Raw genomic sequence first — 23,338 nt, 5'->3', positions numbered from 1 at the left:
CCACAGCTGCCTCTGGCTGCTTCTTTGGTGTAACTGTTGCTCCCTGAGTTGTGTATGCAAAAGTCCTCCTCAGATTACACATGCCAGTACCTGCCATGTGTATGCCATATTCTGGTCTATACAGTATATATATATATATATATATATGTGTGTGTGTGTGTGTGTGTGTGTGTATATGTATATATGTGTGTATGTATATATATATATATATGTATGTATATATGTATATATATGTATATATGTGTATATACACACACACACACACACGTACTGTAAGTATGTACTGTATATGCTCCTTCTCCATTACTTTGTCAAGTGATAATAATTACAATTGAGATTTTTTCTTGTGCCTTAGACATATCTTCAAGTGAAGATGTCAAAACCCCCAGTTCTCTGCAGCTACAGTAGTAAACAAACTAAATAAATTGCTAAATACACAGTAAGGTTAATAACAAGCACTTCCTGTCATAGTATTGTATTCATGGTTTTATGCACAGGAAGTCTTTTGTACTCATGACATGATAAAAAGTTATTGATAGTTGAAACATCTGCTTAAAAAAGCTACAAAATATTCCATGGCTAACAAACTTCTCCCTAAGATATATTTTTCTCCTCATAATCTTAGACCTGTATGTACAACATGTAAGGAATTTTGAGAATAATAAATGAAAGTTGTTGTAGAAATAATACAAGAGTGGTTAAGAATGACTTTTAAATGGTTCGGTGAAGTAGATACTGGAAAAGCAATCTAAATTCTATCAGACAAGGTAATGGAGGGTAAAGAAGCTGGCAAGCAGAGTGACTGGAAAACTAAATGATAATATAAGCCTAAAGCATAGAAGAGCTTTGAAAATCTGTATGCAAATGGGCCAGGAGACCAAGGAATACAAGGAGGACTGTAGCTTGAAAGGAGTTAAAGGAATATCTGGTGGAAAAGGGGTAGAGGAAAAGCTGAGCCAAAGGTATTGCTCAGTACTTATGCTCTTTTGAGGGCTAAATTCCCATTTGTGGTGTTCTGGTTTAAAATAAAGCCTATGCACATGTAAAATATAGCTGGTAATGGCCATCTGGTGAACCTCTTGGCTCCAAACCAGGGTCAGCTGTACCTCAGCCATTCTCCAGAAAGCCTTGCTCTACTGGTGCTTAAAAAAGTGTACAGGGATCTGCAGTCACCAGAGGCATTCTCCTCTAAGTGTTGGCAACTCACCTTATGGAACGTTTCCTGATTTGGATTTCCTGATTTGGATTTCACCTTATGGAACGTTTCCTTAACATTTCTTTCTGCATTTCAGACCTTTTACTTCTAGCCACCTCTTCAGCTATGAGAATGAGATCTTGCTGCCTTATTAGCTTGAATCTCAAACTTCAGTTCTCTGCTGCCCAAATCATCCCTAATGTCTGTATGATATGCTTGGGCTCTAGTCTGGAGTGATCTGATCACCTCTGGAGAGAGGGAGCATAGTGTGCCAGCAACAAAATAGGAGAGATGTTGCATTTCTTTCTAGTGTATTTTACACAGAAATACTTGCATATTGGCCTGATAGCTACATGTAGCTACTTTTTTGGCTGGGTAACTAGCACCCAATTACAAATGTATGAATGCACCGTATTAAGCCTGGAAGAAATGCCTGGTTTTAAAAGGAGAATGCTTAGAGAAATCCATGGGAATACAACCTAGGGAAAAATTAATGGCTGGTAAATTCTAATTTGAATATGTTTCATCAAAAGTGTTGTGACAATAGAGTGATTACTGATTTTTTCTGAGAAATGCATAATTAAAATAGCAGAGAGACAAATTCAGTTCTCATATGAAACAATTGCTGAGAAAGGTGTTCCCAGTGCTTTTCTAGAACTAGATGAGTATTCACAGGTTTCTTTAGCAATAAAAAGTTCTCTGAAAAGAAAGCTGAGCACCACAGTCCAGCCACATGACAAGGTATCCTGAGTGAGTGAATCAGTGTATCACATGCCTACCACAGGAGGATCCTGTGGGAGTTTCAGAGATTTTGTGTGTGTTGATGGCCTTGCTTCTGTTGAATATGGTAAAATAACAGATGCTGTGTTGAGATTTTGTGTGAAGAGAGGACTATTTTTAAGTGTCTTATCCAATATGGTTCCTTGAGGATTTGGAAAGAAGGATGTTCAGACATCATGCCAGATGAAAGCCCTTTCTATATTGGTCAGCCCTACAGCTGCACTCAGTGTATAACCAAGCCTAAGTTCAACACATATGCTGTTTGGAACAATTTACTCTGTTGACTTCAAAGGGGGTAAGAATTTGATGTAATTTGCTTTATTTTTAGCCAGTTGGATAGTGCCACTATTGGATATTATTTAGTTTTGATTACCTTCATCAATGCACAGAGCTAGTATATGTTAAACACTAAAATTAATCATACAGCAGTGCCAGTTACCAACTCTCAGCACTCTGGTGAGAAGAGCAGCCAGAAGTGCAGGTGTTCAGATGAGGAATGTTGTAGCATTAAGAGCCAAACCTTTCTGCCTCTTACACCTGCACATGTTTGGAAAATAAATAGAGCCAACGAAAGCTCTTCAAAAATATTATTGTCCAGGGATTCCCTACCCAAACTCTTGTGACACTCATATATTAAAAAAGAAGCAGATGCTATTCTGAAAAGTGTAAAGCATGTTATTGCACAGAAGGTGATGTGATCTACTTATGCTCATCAGAACAGCAGGAAGTATTTGATCACCTGCAGAGTCTGGCCCTGACTCCATAGACTGGTGTATCATTATCTAAAAAGCCTCTTGCTCCCTATTAAATCAATGAGAGTGTTCTCATCTTGTTGTCATTAATGGGTCAACTCTTGGCAATATTTCATAAGACTCAAATCTTTGCAAATATCTTCTTTCTTGTTTATTGTTTTAAGGGAGACACTTAAACTTTTCACCTGTCTTCTTTTTTTCTTTTTTTTTGTTGTTGTTATCCTATTGTAGGTTCATTTATTTTAACACTCAAAATTGGAGGGTCAAACTAACTACAGAAGTAAGTGGTGCATTAATTGATTCAGTGATAAATACTTTATTCACAGTCTGCATGGCAAAATCTGTTTTTTGTAAGAAAACCTACTCTGAACACTGCTGCTCTACTTTTTTGAAGATGTTGATTCAGAATGTTTTACAAATTGGCTCAAGTAAATTTGTGGAAACAATAAATCCCATTGGATAATATTTTCTGAAAGTTGCACAGACCCTCATGAAAGTTCTTCTGCTGAAAAGCAAGGTCCTCTTGTAATACAGGATGCACAGATGCCTAATATGTATCTTCTGGAAGTCTGGAGGAGACAAGATAAAGAATGGTACAGAACATTCATAATAAGTAAACCTTTTATGAAGAAAGTCAGATCCTGACTTGCCTTTCCAGGAAGCTCCCTAAGGAAAGGGCAAACATGTCCAGTGAGATGTGTTTCAGGGAGGAGACGGTGCAGTCTCTGCTGGAGTTTCAGCTGGCTAAATCAGCATAAACCCAGCAGCCTGGGTAACAGCTGGGGCCAGCACACCTGAGCAGAGCTAGTTGGGTTGTCTCTTTCAACCCCATGTGTGAATCTAGTTTAATGTGTAAAACTCAGGGAAACCACAATTACAAGATGATGATGATGGGGAATACTGGCAGAACTCTTTAAGGTAATAAACACTATGAAGAGGAAGAGTTAAGGAGAAAAATTGAAAGGATAGCTAAGTAACTGGAAATAATGGAACCTAGTGAAAAAAAGTTAGGAAACATATCTTATTTGCATTATGGCTCTAATGGCCCTAATAATGGCTCTTTCTTGGAACATTTCTTCCATTTGAGCTTATGTAAGGCTTATATTCACCTGAAAAAGATCCCTGTAGGCTTGGTTTGCATGTCAGAAGGACTATCTAAGGGCTAACCCCAACATTGATAATAGGAGAAGCAATAAATGGATGACTGTGGCTCTTAAGACATTATTAAATTTTATGTATATGTCAGAGGTGATAAATTTCTGAATGGCCAGAGGCTGCTTTTGTTCTCTAGTAGGTGTTTGGTGGCCAGAAGTAGAAGCAGTATTTCTGTTGCACTGCATGACCTGTCCTAGATTAGCATCCTCTGTATAACCCATACACTGAAATATCCTTTAATTTGGCTGGTCTGTTGACCTGATGGCATACTTGGGATCCAGTAATCTCTTAGATTACTAAGCAGCCTCTGCCTTTACCTACGCTGCAAATGGGTTTCCAGCCTGTTTTAGGGGTCACAGCATGAATAAGGCTGTAGAGTAAGTGGGAAATAAAAGGTCCAGATGACCAATACGACAGCTTACATTGAGGCATCAGTAGTATGGGAAATACAACCATGAAGTGAATCCTTCTCTGAAATGCTAATGATTCGTGGATGCAATGGACACAAAATCAGTATTTGCACCATTTAAATCCTTTTAAAAAACTCATTAAAATGTTTTATTTCAAGACATGCAAAGGAAGATTCCTAGTGAAATCAGTGGATCCATTTGCATGATTTAAGTTAAATTAGTTAAATATGTGTTCAAGGTCTCTGCTGATTTGTGAGCCTTGGTAAGGCTCTTCCTTTATTTTTTTTTTCTTTAATTGCAAAATCAGTAATGTATTCAATATATTCTCCATAATTTATAATCTAACAGTGACAATCACAAATGCTGCTGTGGTGACCGATTAAACTAATGAAGTCCAGGAGCCATATGCAATACTCCACAGTTGGACAAAGAACTAGACTGGTTTTGGAGATGGAAGGATAATTGAGTATGCACCTGATTCATAGTAATACTCATATCCCTAGGGATAACTATTAATATAGCTCAGGTGGAAAACCTAGAAAATTAAGGTTCTTTGAAAACGTAGTGGTAGAAATAAACTGGAGATTAGAAAAATTCTGTAGCAAGATATCTACAACTGAATCTTTTCACTAATATTTTCTGCTGACAACAGAAACCCCATGAGAAAACTTTTTTTTAAAAATTTTTTTCTTCCCAAATCAGAAGATTTGTATCCTTTCATGCAGTTCTATACAGGCTGAAACTGCAAGAGCTGGTACTACTGCTGGAAAATCGCAGGAACAATGATTTATTCCTGTATCAAAAACTGAACAAGGGAAAACATACAAACACTGCACTATAGGCACAAAGGGTGATTATTTTTGCCACATAAAACAGTTTTAAAATTCATAGGGAAAAGTAATTTTTGACAGTATGGTGTAGGTGGTTTCAATCTTATAAAAATAGCTATGGATGGTTTATTTGCTTTTCAGACTGCTATTTTTGCTCTACCATTCAGGTATTTTTAATGACTTTTCTTGAATAAGACTTAGAGTAGTTAAGTTTATGGATGGATGGATGAATTTATATGATTACAGCAGACTAAAACTTCAGAATCTTCACAATAGCAGAAACAAATCTTTGAGCTTATTGTATTTCTCTTGAGCAAGTTATCTTTGAAGAAAAGATATGATCATTCTGTTTGATTGAGTTTTTTTTAACACAGTATTTATTTTAAGTGTTTTGGTGGGTAAATGTGCTACTTCTCTGGCTAGACTCTGAATCATATATGAAATTAGAGTGAAATGTGGGACTTTAGCAGTAGTGTTGTGTCTAGGTTCGACAAGACAGGAATCTGCGAAGGAGGGCTAAAGCCTCCTGTGCAATGGAGAAGGTAAACCCCCTCCCTCCGAATTACTAGGAGTTTTAAATCAAAAGGCTCTCAGGCAAAGATATGGGAATGGGAGTAACAATTCTTTACTAGGAGAAAACTAGACAACAATTTAAAAAGGCAAATGCAATCGGTACAAACAAAACCAGTGAAAAAGTCCAGAACCTGAGGATTCGGGGTGCCAGTAGCAGTCCTGCTGGGACGATTGATCCCCTTGCAGTGGTTGATGAACTGCAGCTGCAGTGGTGATCTTTTGAAGGGTATAGTTTTCCTCTGAAGATCTGGTGGCAGTGGGGCCGGTCTTCCTCTGCGCCGGGGTTGCCTCTGAGCTCCGCTGCCGTCGCCTCAGCGCGCTCCGGCTGCTTCGCTGCGAGATCCCGCGAAGAGAGAGCGAGAGAGAGCTGCTTCTCCGGGAATCCCGCGAAGAGAGAGAGAGCTGCTTCTCTGGGAATCCCGCGAAGAGAGAGAGCGAGCTGCTTCTCTGGGAGTCCCACCCAAAGAGCTGCCTCGTCTCCCCAAAAAGCTACCCCTTTAAACAATAATAGAGTGCTTGGCTTCCCCCTCTGGGTGGGACCCCTCACAATAGGATGGTGTTACATTTACCAGCCCGGCAGTGAGTCAGTCAATAGTGTATAAACAAACCATTGCCTCTACGGGGCAAACCATTGTCTTTGGGAGAGATAACAAAACCTGCCCAATCTTTCGACAGATGGCAAATAGAATACAAGCTTATCTTACAACCCAGGACATGTTGTCACTAAAATGTATATGAAAGTCATTCTCTGTTTCTTTGTCAATTTTTACAGTTTGGGTGATGCAAATTCAGATTTCAAACACTCTTTCATGAGCCCTAGGCAGATTTGTTTTGTTAGGTGAATCAAATGTAATTTTCCCTAGATTTTGTGTTCTGTCTTCTATAGTTCAGAGATATAGAATTATCAACCAAAGATGGAAAAAAATAATTCTAGTTTAAGTTCCTTTTTCATAAAAATTGCTCCCCAAGGCCAGGCTGGATGGTGCTTTGAGCAACCTGATCTAGTTGAAGGTTCCCTGCCCATGGCATCCAGCCAAAACTAGATGATCTTTAGGATCTCTTCCAACCCAAACTTTTCTATGATTCAAAAGCAGAAGCAATTATCTCAAGTCCAGTAATATGATAGCCACCAAACACTTCTGCAAGTTTAGTCAGGCAGGAGAAAATGGTGACAGCATCATGCTAGACCCTTCTGACACAGCACTGTGAAAGAAAAACTAAAATGTTGAAAAATCATGAGAATGTCTTAAATAATATAAAATTTAAATTAAGTTCTTGACCCCTCTTTGTTTGTTTTCCAGTATCCTGAGTGTAGAGGATTAATTTATTCTGTGTTTTCAGTCTTCAAAGACATGAGGACTGTCACACTTGCTGAAGCCAGCACATTATTTATGTAATCTCCTGATCTTACAGCTGGAGCTCTATGAAAAATATTGTGACTATAAGCTGTTGTATAAGCTTTATGTATTAGAATCACAGAATGGTTTGAGTTGGAAGGGACCTTAAAGATCATCCAGTTCCACCCCCTGTCATAGGCAGGGAACTTTCTACCAGGTTACTCAGAGCCCCATTTAGGCTGGTCTTGAACACTTCCAGGGATGGAGAGTCCGCAGCCCCTCTGTGCTAGTGAATTGTTTCCTATGGACACACCTTTGCTCTTCCCTACCTCTCACACGGTGCTTATTGCCAGCTTCAAAGTGAACGATGTACCAGGCATATGGAACAAACACCCATGTTTGCCAGGCTTCCCTGCTCTTGATAATTCCAAAGAAAACTGAAACAGCCACTAATGCCAAATTTCTAATGCAAATTCATTTCCTAATCCATATGGGCTCACAGATCCCATTGATCTGCCTAGAAATTAGGAACCAAGAGCATTCAAAATGTCTACCTGCATTTTTAGACATTTAGACACTTTCAAGATTCTGGGTGAAAGGGAACTTCACAGTAGGCTACAAGTGTTTGGGAATGGAGAGAAAATGTCACATAGAAAACAAAAAAGAAAAAAGAGAAATACTTTACCTTTTCATCCTTTGTATTTCTATGAGGTACCTGTGAGAGGATATATAGTGGGCTGTTCAAAACAGTATGATATTTATGCAACAGTTTGGTTTTGCTCAAGGTAGCTGGGTCATCCTGTGTTCATAGGACAATGACAAAAGGTACCTTTTCTTTGGGAAAAGTAGTATAGTGTCTTGATATATGTAACCTGGTTTGGTGCATAAAATAAGATTTTTAAGATGTTAAAAATATGGCAGGGTTTTGTTTAACTGGCTCAAATGCAGAGCAAGAGTGACTTAAAGGAAATAAATGCTTAAGTGGAGAAATGGAATCGATAAGGGATGCTGTGGAAAGTGTGAAGTGCTTTGTATTTCTCCAGCTCGTGATTCCAAAGCCCTCCAGCCTTTTATTTACATAAAACATCTGTCTCCAGCTGTTTTGCTTTTCAAAAACAATAGTTTGTAGGAGAGGAATTGGCACCAGTTGTCTATTATGTTTCTATTACTTTAATTTTCACTATTATTCATACGGCTTTTTTTTTGGAAAATGATCTTCCCAAAATGTGTGGCAGTCAGGTTCCCTGGCATCTGATAGTACACATTTTTCACAGTGCTACGTTATTTCAGTAACTTCCTTTTTTAGGGAAAGACTTATCTCCATCTATTCACTGAGACGATGCAAATTTTTATAGCAAGCAAACAAGAAAAAACAACTACATGAAAAATAATAAGCCAGATCAGAAAAAAAAAAAAAATACTACCTAAACAAAATTAATGTACAATTCTGTTAATTATTTAAAGACACTACTGAAGGTTGTTACTTTCAGTAAATCTATTTCACGGCTTAAAAATAGTGTGGTTTTCTATGATGTTTTAGCTGAATATGTCTTTTGCAGAAAACCCTCTCATTTTCTTTGTTTGGCTTTGAACCAGCCAGTGCTGCATCTGCAGACCTCAGCCATGAGACAAAATTTAGCACACTCCCTGGAAAACTCAAAGCAAAAGCCTTCCCTTGGAACAGGCACACCAGACCACACAGTTAGGTCCCAGTCCCACACCCACTTAAGCTTGCAATATAAAGGATTTGCTCTATGGTCAAAACATATTAACCATAAATTGGAGCCTACTCACATCTGCATTCCTTGCTAAGCTCTTTCCATGAAGAGTTCAAGGGGACTGAGGTAGCTGTAAACATGTCATATTGACTTCCCACGAAACATCTAACAGATGGGAACATCTCCCCCTAGAAAAATGGTGCCTTTATTTAGTGTCCAGATCTTACAGCTGGAGCTCTGGATACTTTGCAAAAGACTAAGACTGATCTAGAATGGTTTGGTTTTATGTGAGCTTAATATTTATTTTTCTCACACCATTTTCTCAGAAATGCAACTGCAGTAGAAAACTGTTTAATAAAACGACACTGAGAAAAGTACTGTTAAGATTAGATCAGAATTTAAGTGGTTGGTAGGACATTAACATTATATTTGAAAAAAAGGAACTTAATAGACAGATCTGAAGCTGAATCTAAACCTGAAGATTACATCCTTCAACATGACATTGTGATTATCTAAATACCCAAACATTTCACAACTTTCCATCTTTTGCCAAATAAGCTCCATTAAATTTTAGGGCAGAAAACACACTAAAAAAAACTACTCTGGGAAAAAACAAGTTTCCACAATCTTTCTGGCCACATAAACAAAAATCATTTTGTTCTCTTGTAAGGTCTTAAGGTATGGACAATAAATCCAACTCTCATGTTTTCAGAACTTTGCTCATTAATTGCTGATGAGAAATTATGAAGGTTGAAGACAGATAATCTTACAATAGCCACCACAACATTCCACTTCATTTTTTATTTTCTGTTTCAGACTAAGCCACTGTTTCAGGCTTTGTGGCATAACAGATGTGTTATTTTTTCTTTTGATTGATGGAAGATAAAACCTAAGGAGATCAAGACAGCTTGTATTAATTGTCAGCCTGTTTTCTCAGTGACAGTGATTGTACAACCTGTTTTCTCTTTTATTTTATAAGCTAGAACTAAACAAAATTATCCTGTATATTTACCTACTCACTAGTAAAAGTGCTGAGCTGCTCAATTACTTTCATTGAATTGGTGACTGCCTGTTTACAGGCTATTGGCCGAGGGGTGGTTGTGTCAGTTTTTTCTGTGTACATGCTGTTTGCTAACTTGATACTGGTAAAATTGGAAATTATTTAGTTTTTCCTTAAATCACTTACAGCTCTTCCAAATTTTTTCTCATAAGTGCATGTCAGCTAGTATACCTGGAGAGAGCTCTCTGTAATAATCAGACATAATACACTATACTGAAATCCACTCTTTTATATTGTTCAAATTTGAACAGGATAATTGAACATGTACTTTGTAGCTTAGTCAGTTCTTCATAGAACAAAGACAGTTACTTTTTTTTAAACTTCAGAACTTCCCACAGAAGTAGAATTTTTTCCTTTGTGACAAGGAATGCTACCTATTAATTAGGCTTTCTTCTGTGGGCATCTGGACTGGCTGCTGGCAGCAATGTCTCAATGAATTAATGAGAATAAAAAATCCTGACACCTGCTTCATTTTTTATTCTGTCAAATGGAGCAACTACTGAGAAAACTGTTAAGACACCTAGATTTGTTGACTATAGAAAGATTTTTATTTTGGTAGTTGCAGTATAGAAATAAAAATTATTTTGGAACCTCAGAGGCATAGCTAAATACAAGCTCTGCTGTTTGGCATAAGGGTATGGCATTATGTATAATAATTTCATTTAATACAGAAGAAAGCATTTGGGTTTTGTTAATTGAGTAATGAGGAAGTAAAGCTTTGCTGCTTATTAAGTTATTTAATGATATGGTCAGAGTGAATCATAAGGTGTTTTGGAGTTGGGCATTTTGAAAAATGAGTGAGATTAAGTTGCTTTCATGCATGAGCATTTTGTCAAAAAACCTGCAGGTCCCTGTGCTTTTAGTGATGTGGTCAACATAAATACAATGTAACTGGAAGTTGTTTTGTATCTAATAAATAGAATAAGGTATCCTAAATGCACCTTGATACATTAATTTAAATCAAACTTTAAAAGAGGTGAACAATATATGAGGAACTTGCTTAAATAGGTAATTCTTCTGTAATTTTTCACCATATTGTGCATCTGCAGTCATCTTGATTTATCAACCTAAGGCAGCTATGAGTGTGAAACATGTAACAAATTGTTATCAATATTTTAATTTGCAAGCTAAAGTAGTATTAGCATTGCATCTTGGTTTCTGCCTGAGCAGGATTTGAAGCTTTCTGTAATATTTTCAGTATTTGATCAGAACTTGATGTAGTAAAAATAAAGGGGGTTAATTGAAGCCTTTTAATCTAATGTGACAGTCAGTAAAAATGTAAGTAAATGTTATTAGTATAGCAGTAATAATTCTGCCATTAACAGGAAGAAACTTGCCTTGGATTTCTGAGCCTTTTCTATTTCTATTCTGGGACTAGACAAGCTTGGAGGTTTGTGATACTCAGTAATTTATCTTTTTGTCTTCCCCTGTGTATTTGCTGAGACAGAGTTTATAAGAGACATAAAAGATTACAGACATTTAGGGAAACCTCTTTGTTTTAGGAATCCTTAAACTAAATCTAAACCATCCTTTAGGCTTAAGAAGTTCCAGTTAAACAAGATTTGAAACTGGGAGAGCTCTTCACTTATCAGAGTTGGTCTCTTACATTGCTTAGCTTTCTTGAGCTTTCTAAACAAAATTATGTTTGCTAGTCTGTCAGTTATCTTCCTTCCTGTATTAGCAACTTTGATGCTAACAAACCCATGAAAATCAGTAGCACTTCTGTTCTCTTGTGTTTGCATTTCACCTAGAACAGTCACAACAGAATAAGAAGTAATTAAATATTCTGGTCATGCTTTGGACTAGAAGTATGTTGTTTTGATTGTCCTTTGCATAACCAAACATTGTGGATGGAAGCTGGATCAACCTTTGTTTCTCTTTTTGTACAGTACCTACCTAAGACAATTGCGCTCTGGCCTGTGATGCAATCACCTGACTTTCAACAAAATAAAGACATAATTTTATCTCTTAGGTGACTTAGCTACAGGACTATGAATGCATTAATGGGAGTTATATAATGAAGTTTCTTTTTCAGTTCTGCAAACCTTGGCATTCTCATCCAATCTGCTCCATACTCATATTTTGAAACTCTACTGTCATTAACTGTGCACCACAGTGAAATAATGCCATATGGGTATTGTTTCTACAGCATCCCTTGTCTAGAGATACATTTTATGATTGTGAATTACTGATATATTAAATATACATTATTTATTAGATTGCAGTATTCAGTAACTATGCATTAATCTGGTTGATATAAACTCAGTTTCAACAGTCATTGAAGAAGCCAGGTAAAAGCTTGTCACTAAGTGGCAGACAGAAGAGATGGTGCAGAGATTTTCAGAGTGTTGCCCGCACATGTCTTGGTTATGATAGTCTCTAAACAAAGGAGAATGGAGAAGTTACTTTTGGTTCCATCAAATCCTTGACCTCTGAAAAGCCTGACACTAAGGGATTCAAGCAGTGACAAGCGCAGTTGTAGGCTGAGTGATTCATCCCCATGTATTCAAAATTCACAATTCATACATAAGAATTACATCCATTTCTCTCACCTTTAGCATTCTTTAGGTGAAATTTTTGTTTAACTTGCCTAATAATAAAAGGCTTGATTAGTCCTTGTCAGCGAGTGATTCACTGGGCTGTGGATCTGTCCATCCACTTTGGTCAGAGTCTTCTGAGCCCTTAAGACAATTTCAGTGAAATTGGCAAACTGGGGATGATCACAAAAAATAAATGGCAAGTTTTGTGATTGAACAGACAAGGAGAACTTTATTAGTGGGTTTGCTATGTTCCTGTGAAAATCATGGAAAAGACATTCTGACAGTGGAGAAAGACTCGAGCAGACCTTGCAGTTGACCATAAGGTGCAAGGCTGGAGGAAACCAGGCTTCATTAATGTTGCATCATTCTGCAACAAGTGCTTGGTTTTCTTTTCCTTTTTAAGTCTCATTATGGGAAGTGTCAGTAATGGACAGATACAGAGAGCTTGACTTTTAGGAATGTGGATGTTACCATCTCTTTGCTGCTGCTCTTGGGAGCCCAATCTGTCAAACACAGTGGTGAATGCAAAATGGATGAGCATGACAAAGTCCAGCCGCATTTATTTGGGTGAAGTATTAGGTTTTGCATGCTAGTATTAACATGTAGGCTCTTGGGCCCTTCCATCTCTTCTGAATACTTTTAGGTTATTCTACAAACTGTGGGTAAAAGCCAAAGTTACACAGGAGATAGACTATGATATAAGAATCAGAATTATTGTATTCCTAATAATGGGGAAATGACCCCTTCCAGTCGGTTGATACAGCTTTTGTTGGTCAATAATTCTGCATTGCATTTTTTCTCTTGTTCCCCTCTGTGCAGAAGTGTAAAAAATGGAAGGTGACTCACTCGGTATGGAACTGTTATTCCAACAGGAATCACTTCCTGCTTGTGTGTCTTCTGTGAGCTGTTGAATCACTGCCCAATTTCTGTGTCCCTAAAGAACATGCCCAAACAGCAGTGATTCAAATAAATGTTGGACCACAGCTGTTGTTGAGACCAGTTTACAAGAGTCAAGAGAGTTTTGTCTGGAAAATTAACTTTCTGCTCACTTAAACCCAGTTTTTTGCTTTACAAGGGTAATGTTTCAGAGGGATAAGATACTGTGAGAAAACTAAAGGGATGCAAAATCAGTCTTGTCTCATGCTCCTGTTTTATCTTTCTTAGCTCCCTATAGCTTCTCCTAGGTCTTCTGAGCTTTTGATATTGTCTCCAGAATCAAGACCTGAGACCAAAAATTAACTTTCTCTTTACCCAAGATGTACTTCAGAAATGAATTTAATACATGGCCCCTTCAAGAGTCCCAGAGGCAGCTACTGGTGACCTGGGTCATGTGGTGCTGCCTACCTGAGTTTTTGTCACTGCCTGGGCTCCTGTTGACAGGGTGTTTAAAACAGAATCTCCATAAATGGCATCTGGAGACTCCTAGGTAAGGGGCAATATCTTCTTTTCGTTCAGACACTGTGCTGTAGGAACAAGGGGAAAGGCTGCACAGAGGTTGTTTTGAGATTGTAGGGCTGTGCTTGGAATTCTGAAAGAGGATTTCATTGGGAGCTGCAGAAAAAGCACATGTGATTTTTAAAGAATACTATTTTAATCTTTATTCTGCATTTATTTTGAAATGGAGAGTCATCCTGAATTTGAAACTGCCTTCTGCTTTGAGCTATTACAGTAATAACAGGGCAGGTTACCATAGGTCTCCTAGCACTGAAGGTGTGCAGCTAATACATAGTCATATAGCTTGCTGAAAGTAATTTTTACACAAATTTGGTATAACCAGGTCACTTTAGGTCATTGTGGTAGTTATCACAGGTCTGTAAATGGTACAGTTAAACCACTGGATACTATTTTTTCTATTAATCTTCCTAGAAAAGCCTTTGTAATCCTAATTTTCTAGGCCATTAGGGTAAAGGCAGATTATAGCTAAAGCTGGTTTATTAACTTTACTCACCTTGGGTTTAACCAGCCCAGATCTTCTTTGTTAGGTGCCTACACCTGGAGTCATTACTTTCATCAATAATCTTTCAAACTTGTTTTCTTACATTTAGGCCTGAGTATCCTTATGTTGCCATGAAGTTAGATTGAGCTTCAGAGTTGGCCCTGGACTGAGCAGCAGGCTCGACCAGGACTTTTCCAGAGGTCCCTGCCAACCTCAGTTATTGCGGGTTTCTACCTTGTGCCATCTTCACAGCATGTGAGGCAAACTGCTTCACAAGTCCTGGTTTATTCACAGCACACTGCAGTGAAGCAGGAAGAGCACCCAGACTGTGTGGCTGAATCTTCTTCTGCCACTTCACCTGTCAGTTGAGTGACACCACCCTGCACAGGTCCAGTCATTGGACTCCCACGCCAGGAGAGCATTTCTTGGGGCTGCCACGGATCAATCCCAAATTATAAGGCATGTGTCCCCACAGTGGGCAACAACGGATCAGCAGTTGCCTCTGGACAATGCAGGTGACGAGCCTGATGCCTCCTAGGAGCTGAGGGGCAGAAGAATGGACAGGATCCTTTTCCCCATGGAAGCGCTTGTCTTAATGACAGGAATCGTATTTTGGCACTGCCTTCATTTGCTCCTCAGCTCTCAGCTTCTGACCACAGACCGCTTCGGACCGTTTCGCTGCAGCCTCCCGGGAGGGGCGGCCAAACCAAGGCCATCCATCCCTCGTGTCCAAAGAGGCAGCGGTGGGTGCTCGTCCCCCGCGCCCCTCGGGCAGCAGCGCACCCGCGCCGAGCGTCTGCGTGACCCTTGCTCGGGCGCTCTCGAAAGCCTCTCCCTGGAGCTTCTCGTGGAAGTTCACAAGCGGCGGGGCTCGGTCCCCGCCGCGGCTCCCGCGGGGCGCGAGTGGCCGTGTCCGCGAGTGCCGGAGCCCGCCCGGCGTTTCGGCGCGGACCAGCAGATGGCGGCGCCGCCCCGGCTGGGCGCGCAGCCCCGCGCACGGCGCTGCCGCTGAGCCCCGCTCCGGTTACAGCCCTCCCCCGCCCCCGCCCTCCGCCGCGGTGTCTCCCTCCCTCCCCGCCACCTCCCCGCCTGTCACTACCACGCCGGAGAGCCACCATGGCGCACGGCGGGCCACGCGTGTCCGCCGCTGCCGCTCCGCGCGGGGCTGCCCGGCTGCCGCCGCCGCCGCTGCTGCTGCTGCTGCTTCTGCTGCCGCCGCTGCTGGGCGCCGCCGCCGCTCCGCGCTGCGCGGAGCCCTGCGGCCGCCCGCGCCCTGTAGCCCTGACCCGCGGGGCGCGCAGCCCGCCGGAGCCGCGGCGCGGCGGCGGGGCGGCGGCGGGGACCAGCCGCTCCAGGAGAGCATCCTTAGCGGCCGGCCGGGAGCAGGTCTCCCTCATCAGCACCTCCTTCGTGCTGAAAGGGGACGCGTCTCACAACCAGGCGATGGTGCACTGGACGGGCGAGAACAGCAGCGTGAGTACGAGGGGCCGTGCGGACGGGGTTTGGGGTCCCTGCCCTTGCCGTTGCATTGGTCTTCCAACTTGCGGGGAGCGACCTGCGCTCCGCCGGCCTCGGTGCGGCCGGAGCGCGCTGCTCCCGCCTCCCGCGGGCCGGCCCGGGGCGGAGGAGCCCCCGCGGGCAGCGCTCGGGTGCTGCGGACCGTGAGGTGCCGCCGGGAAGCGAAGCGCCGCCGTGGTCGGGCCGACCCCGCGTACCCCTCGCCACTTCCCCAGAAGTTTGGAAAGTTTGCGAGCGCGCATCTTTCAGAGGCGCCGGGTGCGCGGTGTGCGCCGCGCTGCGAGGAGGAGCAGGAGGAGGAGGGCGGCTTAGCTCCGGACCGGCGAGGCGGTGTCCGTGTGCGGTCGGCGTGCCCCCGGATCTGTGCCAGGCTATCCGGGTAAAGGAGAGGCACGGACGAACTGCGGTGCGGGGATTATCTCCTCCAGCCCCGCATGAAGTCCCAGATTAAATTGTCGAGGCTTAATCGATTCACCGCGATTCAGTTATCCCCATGTAATCTCCCCCGCGTCGCGCTCTGCCTCCTCAAGCGCCGGGGAAAGAAAAGCCCGAAACAAGCTGAAAATGAAATAAAACGTAGCTCTGGGCTCGAGGTGATGTGAGCAGCGGGAGTGAGAGAGCGTGACGGCGCCGCCGGGCGCCGCAGGTGCGTAGGGACATCCTGCAAAGGTCCGGAATAGCAGCAGCTCTCCGAGGGGGCTTTTACAGCCACATCGGTGCATAAAAACCTTGCGCTGGGACCAGTGATACTGCATTGGAGCATCAGTGTTCACAACTTTTCACAGTTAAAGCAGTGTGTCTTGCCTTTATTGTTTAGCTGTTTTAGACAGCAACTCTCATGGTGGGTGCCACTAGTATTTTTTAAACTAATTTTCAGTTTCAGCTAGTCTTCATATCTTTATGTATTAATCCATTAATGGTTGTGTATTTGCACGGGTGGTTTCAGGGATTTGCTGCTTCTAATTTATTCTTCACTGAAACATTATATCATAGCAGTGGGCGTCATGGGTAAATATTGCATAGCACCTTGCACTGTCTGTGCAACTTCATAGTCAGGAAAATATCGTTATGAAAGCTTAAGATGAACTTTCTCCTGGAGGATTTTAGTGTTTCTGGAAAACTCCTGAGCATTTTAACTACATTCAGCTAAGCTCTGACTCTCTTGAACTTTGTGAATTTAGTATAAAGTTTACTTAAAGTTAGCTCAGTTCAGAGTGTGTGTGTTATACTTCCCATAAGTATGTGAATTATCATCCTTTCTCTAGGACCTGAAGTCCTGGGTTTTTGCCTGTTTTGCTAGGGAGTCAGCCAGGATGTGGAGCTGTTAAGGCTCCACTGACGAGGATGCAGTGATTCCCTGGAGCATGCTGAGCGCTTATGTTAATGCTCTTGTATAATCGGGTGTCAGAGTTGAAGTCAACATCATAAAACTTGACACTTTCAAAGGCAGTTTTTTGATTTGCTCAGGAAGGAAGTGTAAGATGATGGTCATTTTCTGTGAAAAGAAAGTGTTGCAAATCAGCAGCATCAGCTATTCTGATTCTGTCCTTCCTCCATTGCTCTGCTATTAGACAGCTGCCGTTTTTTGTGGGCAGTGCTTGCAGGCTGTTAGGACAGCTTCCTTGAAGAATTCAGTATTAAAAAGTTGGCGTAAGTTCATTTTTTGACATAGAAGGCAAGTAACAGCTTTGATGCAAAGCATTCTGCACTTTGAAATGAATATAGTAGAACCTTGCTAATCCACAGTTATGACTAGCGGTCTCGCCTCGCCTCTCTGCAAAGATTTAATAACAGATGCTGCAGTGAGGGCTTGTATTGCTAAAATGTTATTATTTTTTCACAGTATGCTACAGCTCCCTACTAGAATACTACCACATAGTCTCTTCAAAAGCAAAGATAAATGGCAACTGTCAGAAGAAATGAAAGCGGTTACAGTATTTGCTGCAACTTAGCTCTTTTTTTTGTTTTCTTAGTTGCTATCTACTAATTCAGTATTGCAGAAGGATACACTCATCATGAATGCCTGCAGACATTCTGTACATTATTTATACATTCAATAAAAAATACTCTTGCAAAGTTCCTTACAAAGTATGATGCTTACTCTGTCTGCCATCAGCTGATTACTGTCAAGCAAGGCAGTATTTGAACAAGTGACCTGTTAATGAAAGACTTTGCTGCCTTAACCCAAATGAAAGCAGCCAGTCTTTGTACTGGATGTTTTACAGTATGACTGTCAGCATTTTTTTCAGCTTCTTTTTTTGTTAGTTGGATTTGTTTTATTGCATGCTTCCAGAAGAAGAGCTGATTTTAACAAAGGCTTCCAGAGAAAAATAATTTGTAAAGACAACACATAGAATATTTCTTTTCTTTATTTTTTTTAAGGAGTGGAAGAAATATATTAAGCTCATAGGAAATAGGATGGGCTCCAGAGGATTGGAGAGAATTTTGCTGTATGTTATATTCAAACAATTGAAAATAAGCACCTGATCTCAGACATATTTAGAGTAGTCTTGAATGTCTATTTCTTTAAGTAGATATGTTTGTGTTTATTTATATTACACTGGGTTGTTTGGAGGTAGGAACGCTATGATCCAGTGTTTCTCAAATCTGCCGCCTTTTTCTGTGTTCTTAAATCTGTGGCAAGTTTTTCCTTGTCTTGGAAGCGCAGGCTTGAGTCTTGAATCTCTGTTCTGCCACAGGTGCATTGCAGCCAAGGGGAGGGCTGTCATTCCTGCAGTGGGGTTTTGGATCAGGCCTTGGAACCTCAGGAGGCACTCGGCAATCTGAAAGCGTCACCACACACATTTGGCACCTCATTGGAGGCACTCAGCACTTTGTAAACCAAGGAGCTAAACTAGTTTCTTTACCCTTTACAGCTGTGTGGCTGAAAATTTGACAGTGATGAGCTCCAGATGACCACACATCCTCTTAAACACCTCACCTAGTAAAATAAATGAAGAAGAAATATGCAATAGGATTATTCCTTTGAGCTCCATGATGAAGAGATAAATAACTATAAAAGCAGAGGGGGCAGCTGCGTCCCTCAGGGATGTTCACCTGCATGAAAAGTTCATTGAAAGTGCTGCCATGGAGTACTTGTGTGTGGATCAAGGGCAAATACATAAATGTGAGAGGAGCAGAGGTTAGGTTGATGTGCACATGGAGTTTTAAAAAAATAATTTGCATTGTATAAATCATCCTGTCCTGCAGTACTAGGAGCATGAGATTTTTGGTTGCATGACATCTCTTGAGAGAAACTAGGGAGGCTATAAATTAAATTGATCCTCTCCCCTCTTTTCTGTACTGTAGAAGTCTGATGCTTAGTTACTATCCTCTTGTAATGCTGTTAGTTTGGTGAGCTAGAGGAATGGTGTCTTTGAGGGCAAAGCAGAGAATGTGGTTGCATGGATTGTAAAGTGGGCTTGAATCACTGGGAAGATCAGGACACAATTCCTTGCTTTGTCAAGAGAGAGCTGTACTGGGAGATAGGCAAATTGCTTCTGGCTTTGTGTCTTTATTTTGTTACTTTATTTTGTAGTCTAATAATTACTTACAAATCCTATGAACAAGAAGCATGTCCCCAGCCTTTCTTTACAGTGGGATGTATAGTCAAAACCATCTCTGATGCTGTAGGTCTTGCAAAGTCAGTACTTGTCACAGCAAGAATGTATTTGGTTAGTGAATTCCTGCAATTAGTATTTCTCCTCTCTGTCCCCTCTGCCCACAGAAAGCTGTTGTGTGGTCTTACTTTCAAACAAAGGCTCATGCAAGTGGAACTAATTTTCCTGCCAGTCTTAAAATATTATCATAAACTGAAGACATGGCAGGTGGGTGGTACAACACACCATTTACTGTGGAAAGGGCAAGTAATTGTCATCCGTGTAACTGATAACTAACACTGAGAATTGGAATATATACAGGTAGCATGCTAAAAGAATAGCCTTTAGTGTGTTAAGCTAAATAGCATATACCCAGATTTAATAAAAATATGCAAGCCTTTCTGATTTGGGGGAAAAGTAGTCAATTCATTACAGCATTTAAAAATCCTACATTTTCTTTGGAGAGACCTTAGTCATCCTTTTTTTTTTTTTTTTTTTTTTTTTTTTTTGTGCTGGATAAGCAACTTTGTTTGCAAAACTATATTCTTTTTGACCCTCCTGAAGAATTCCCATTCTCCATTCATACTAGCCAATTAAAAAAAAAAAAAAAAAAATCAAAGCCAAAGCAGAAACAGGGGGAGAATGAGACTCATATTCACAATTGATTTTGATTCAGGGGCTGCTCTTCATGCTGTGTACAGACTGCTAAAGTAGTGTGAACAGGACTTTGGCCAGCTACTTCCAAATCTGCAGCTTCATGGTGCCAGTATTTCTTTTTTTTTTGTTGTCAAAATATAAAGTCCATGCATACGCTTGTTTGTCCAGTAACTTGATGTCATGATCCTCCATAAACATGTTTGTTATGGAAAATAAATATAAATATGCACATAATTTTTTTGAGTCCTAAAAAGCAGATTTATTGCACATCTACAGATATTGCTATACACAAAAACTTACAGACTTATATATATTTGATATACAGATACTTTGTTTAATTTAGAAACTTCTTCTTTTTTATATAGTTTCACCATTATGCTTTGTAGAGGCTAGTGGTCACTACATGTATTCTTCTGGCAGATATTTTATTTAATTAGTTTTCTGTTTTGTTCAGTTGCAATCAGTTGAAGCATTGACTTCAACATTACTGTAGCAGTACCTGTAATAGTAAATGTAGTTATCTATGCAAACATGGGCTAAAGTCCATTTCTGGTAAGGTTTGGGTGGTGTTTCTGCAGAGTAGTCAGACTACATTTTATGAAACTAAAGGGAGCATGGGGTCAAAAATCCTGACAGCTCATACCTTTGATAAATGGCAGATATATTGCAAAGTGAAAAGCAGATTTCCCATAGGGTAGGTTTTTCTTAAAATTCCTTGAGATGATAGTGTGATTATAAAAACAAACAGAAACCAAACCCAATAATCATATTTGAATGGAACAGCAGAATCCCACATGGAAAGCAGAATGATTTTAATCTGATTGAAGTAACTCAGGAGTTTAAAATGTCTTTTTCCTTTTTCTTTTTTATTGGTATAAAGTTTCTGGCTTACTTCATCTATTTGCTTCTACCAGCCTCTGTTTTCCCTCTCTACCAGCCTTACATCTGGCTGTAAGTCCTACTGCTGCCTGCTGAGCTCTATCCACATTTCAGCAAATTCCAATTGCTAAAGGAAAGGGAGATAGCATCTCTTCTCATCCCCTAAGTAGAAACTTAAAATTGATACAAATTTTAATTAGTAAATGTGTATTTCAAACAGTCTTCCAAGTCTTCTCCATACCTGCAGCCAGACCTGGTTTTACCTGGTTTGCTGGTTTGACTGGCATCACCTGTCTTGCTTAGGAACAAGCTGTTCCAGCAGTACTACTGCACTGACTTTGGGATAAGCTCAGTTTAAATCTAAGTGGGAAATTTGGCAATACACATGCTAGAGAGACACCAGATTGAAATCCTGCCTCTGATACTTCTGATGTCTTACACATGCATGATAAACAACGCAATCATAAGGGACGTGTTTAGGCTGGGGATAGCAGTGCACGTATCACAGTGGGAATATAATGCATTCTTCCCAAGTGGATGGTCTTAGAAATGTACTTACAGATCTTTGGAGAAAGAATTGAGGACATCCCTTTTGACTTTATTAATAGAGAGAAGAATGGAAGGGGGAAATGATGAGCTTTTAATGAAAACAGTAATTGTTCTGCTAAAATGGGAAGTTCTGTAAGGTATGGACCACCTTATGCATTTAAGACATGAAACTGCCCAGATCAAAGAAGCTTTTATGCCAAGTCCTTTGCCTGTCCAAATATAATATTTTATGACTGTGTCAGTTAAGACCAAAGGTTGTTCACATAAAGGAGATAGAATCGGCAGTACAATCAAGTGGGATCCTTCTATGTTCTGTAAACTCAACTTTATTTATGCAAAAGCAGAAAGTATAGGTTGAAACTATTCTGCAGTATATGACTTCTTGCTGTAGCTCAGAATGAAACCTGATAACCTGCAACATTTTCAGAATTTTTTTTCTAAGTCTCACATTCCTTACCAAACATTCCCATCCTCAACCCTCTGTCCCAGTAATAATAATTTAAAACTCTAATAAATCACCAATGACAAAACCAATTTTAAATAATGTGTGGTATCCTTTGCTGTGCTTTACTTCTTTAGTAAGGAGAAAATTTTCCACTGCAAGGGTGGTGAGACACTGGAAAAGTTGCCTGGAGAAGCTGTGGTGCCCCATCCCTGGAGCTGTCCAAAGCCTGGCTGGATGGGGCTTTGAGATATGTGGTCTAGTGGAAGGTTTCCTGCCTATGGCAGGGGGGTTGGAACTAGATGAACTTTATGGTCCCTTCCAAACAAACCATTCTGTGATTCTATGATTCAGTCATTAAGTCTAAGATTGGACTTCTGCAGAAAGAAGCAGATGTGGACGGTCTCTGGATTGATCCCTGACAATCTTAACAGACATGCTTGAGAAATCTGGGTATATCTGCTGGGCTTGCTGACTTCAGTGGGATGAGTAGAGAAGTGCTGGGCTTGTGAGTCCTACTGGGTGTCATCAGCCCTGGGTGAGGCTGCTGTGGAAAGAGGAGAGAGGCTGAGGTGCTGCTGCCTTGCAGGACTGAGAGCCCTTGGCAGAGCTGGTGATGCTTTGCACAGCCCCGTCACCACGTCTGCGGGCTCTAGGCAAGAACTGAGGTGCAGCTGATGCCTGGGGGAAATTTAATGCTTGGCCAGAGACAGAGTATGAGCTTCCAACAGCTGTTGGACTAAATTGAAGCTGAATAATAGTGCCAAAGAACTTTTGCCTCACCAGTATCTTCTGAAATACCACTTGCCTTATATAAGTGATTTTGCAGTTTCCTACCTGCAAGGTGAGAATAATGGTACTTCTATATCTCTTAGGATGGCTTTTGCCTAAAAATTAGCTTTGCACTTTGATATTAAGGTAATGGTTATCACCATAATACCTAAAAGAGGCAGGACTATAGAAAATCATGTCCGTGATTTCTTTGTTCCATTGACAGTACAGCCCAGGAATTAGAGAAGAAAAGACTTTCACAAGTCATGCAAACTTGTCTGCTTGTTCTGATGTTTGTTTTGATCAGGGCTCCTTTCAATGTGTAGTCCAGTTTAATTTAAATGTCTAGACTCTGGCACTTCAAGATCATTGAACAGTCTTAAGATTATGTGACTAAAAACAGTATCAGTGAAACTTAACCCATATTTAATATGATTTTTCTGCCTTTGTTTAGCAGTTTAATCAAACAACTATGTTTCTTTCTCAGTGTTTGTACTTTTTCTGCTCTTGTAGACCAATGATTATTTCTCTAAATTACACTTTTTTGACCTTTTAAGTTTTCTTTTGTAGCTCACTTTTATTAGCTCTTTAATTGCACCATATGGATAGGACAGTACCTAGATATAATAGTACCTAT

General features: G+C 40.5%; 1 protein-coding gene across 16 annotated transcripts in view; it reads left to right on the top strand.

The window, feature by feature from the left end:
* The first annotated feature begins 15,387 nt into the window (after positions 1-15,387).
* Positions 15,388-23,338, top strand: part of SORCS2 (sortilin related VPS10 domain containing receptor 2) — a 528,299-nt gene continuing 520,348 nt past the window's right edge. For 15 of the 16 annotated variants that reach the window (XR_014955066.1, XR_013339870.2, XR_014955068.1 and 12 more), the window contains exon 1: positions 15,388-15,759. Coding sequence is in view for 11 of the 16 variants with exons in the window: in XM_077782740.2 (XP_077638866.2) it covers positions 15,403-15,759 (357 nt within the window). In the remaining 5 variants the exon portion in view is untranslated. The remainder of the gene's footprint in view (positions 15,760-23,338) is intronic. The other variant, XM_085578508.1, reaches the window with a different exon arrangement.

The sequence above is a fragment of the Lonchura striata genome, chromosome 4 (genome assembly GCF_050655825.1).
Source record: "Lonchura striata isolate lonStrDom1 chromosome 4, ASM5065582v1, whole genome shotgun sequence".
In the NCBI taxonomy this organism is placed as follows: Eukaryota; Metazoa; Chordata; class Aves; order Passeriformes; family Estrildidae; genus Lonchura; species Lonchura striata.
This window is presented reverse-complemented; position numbering and strand designations above follow the sequence as displayed.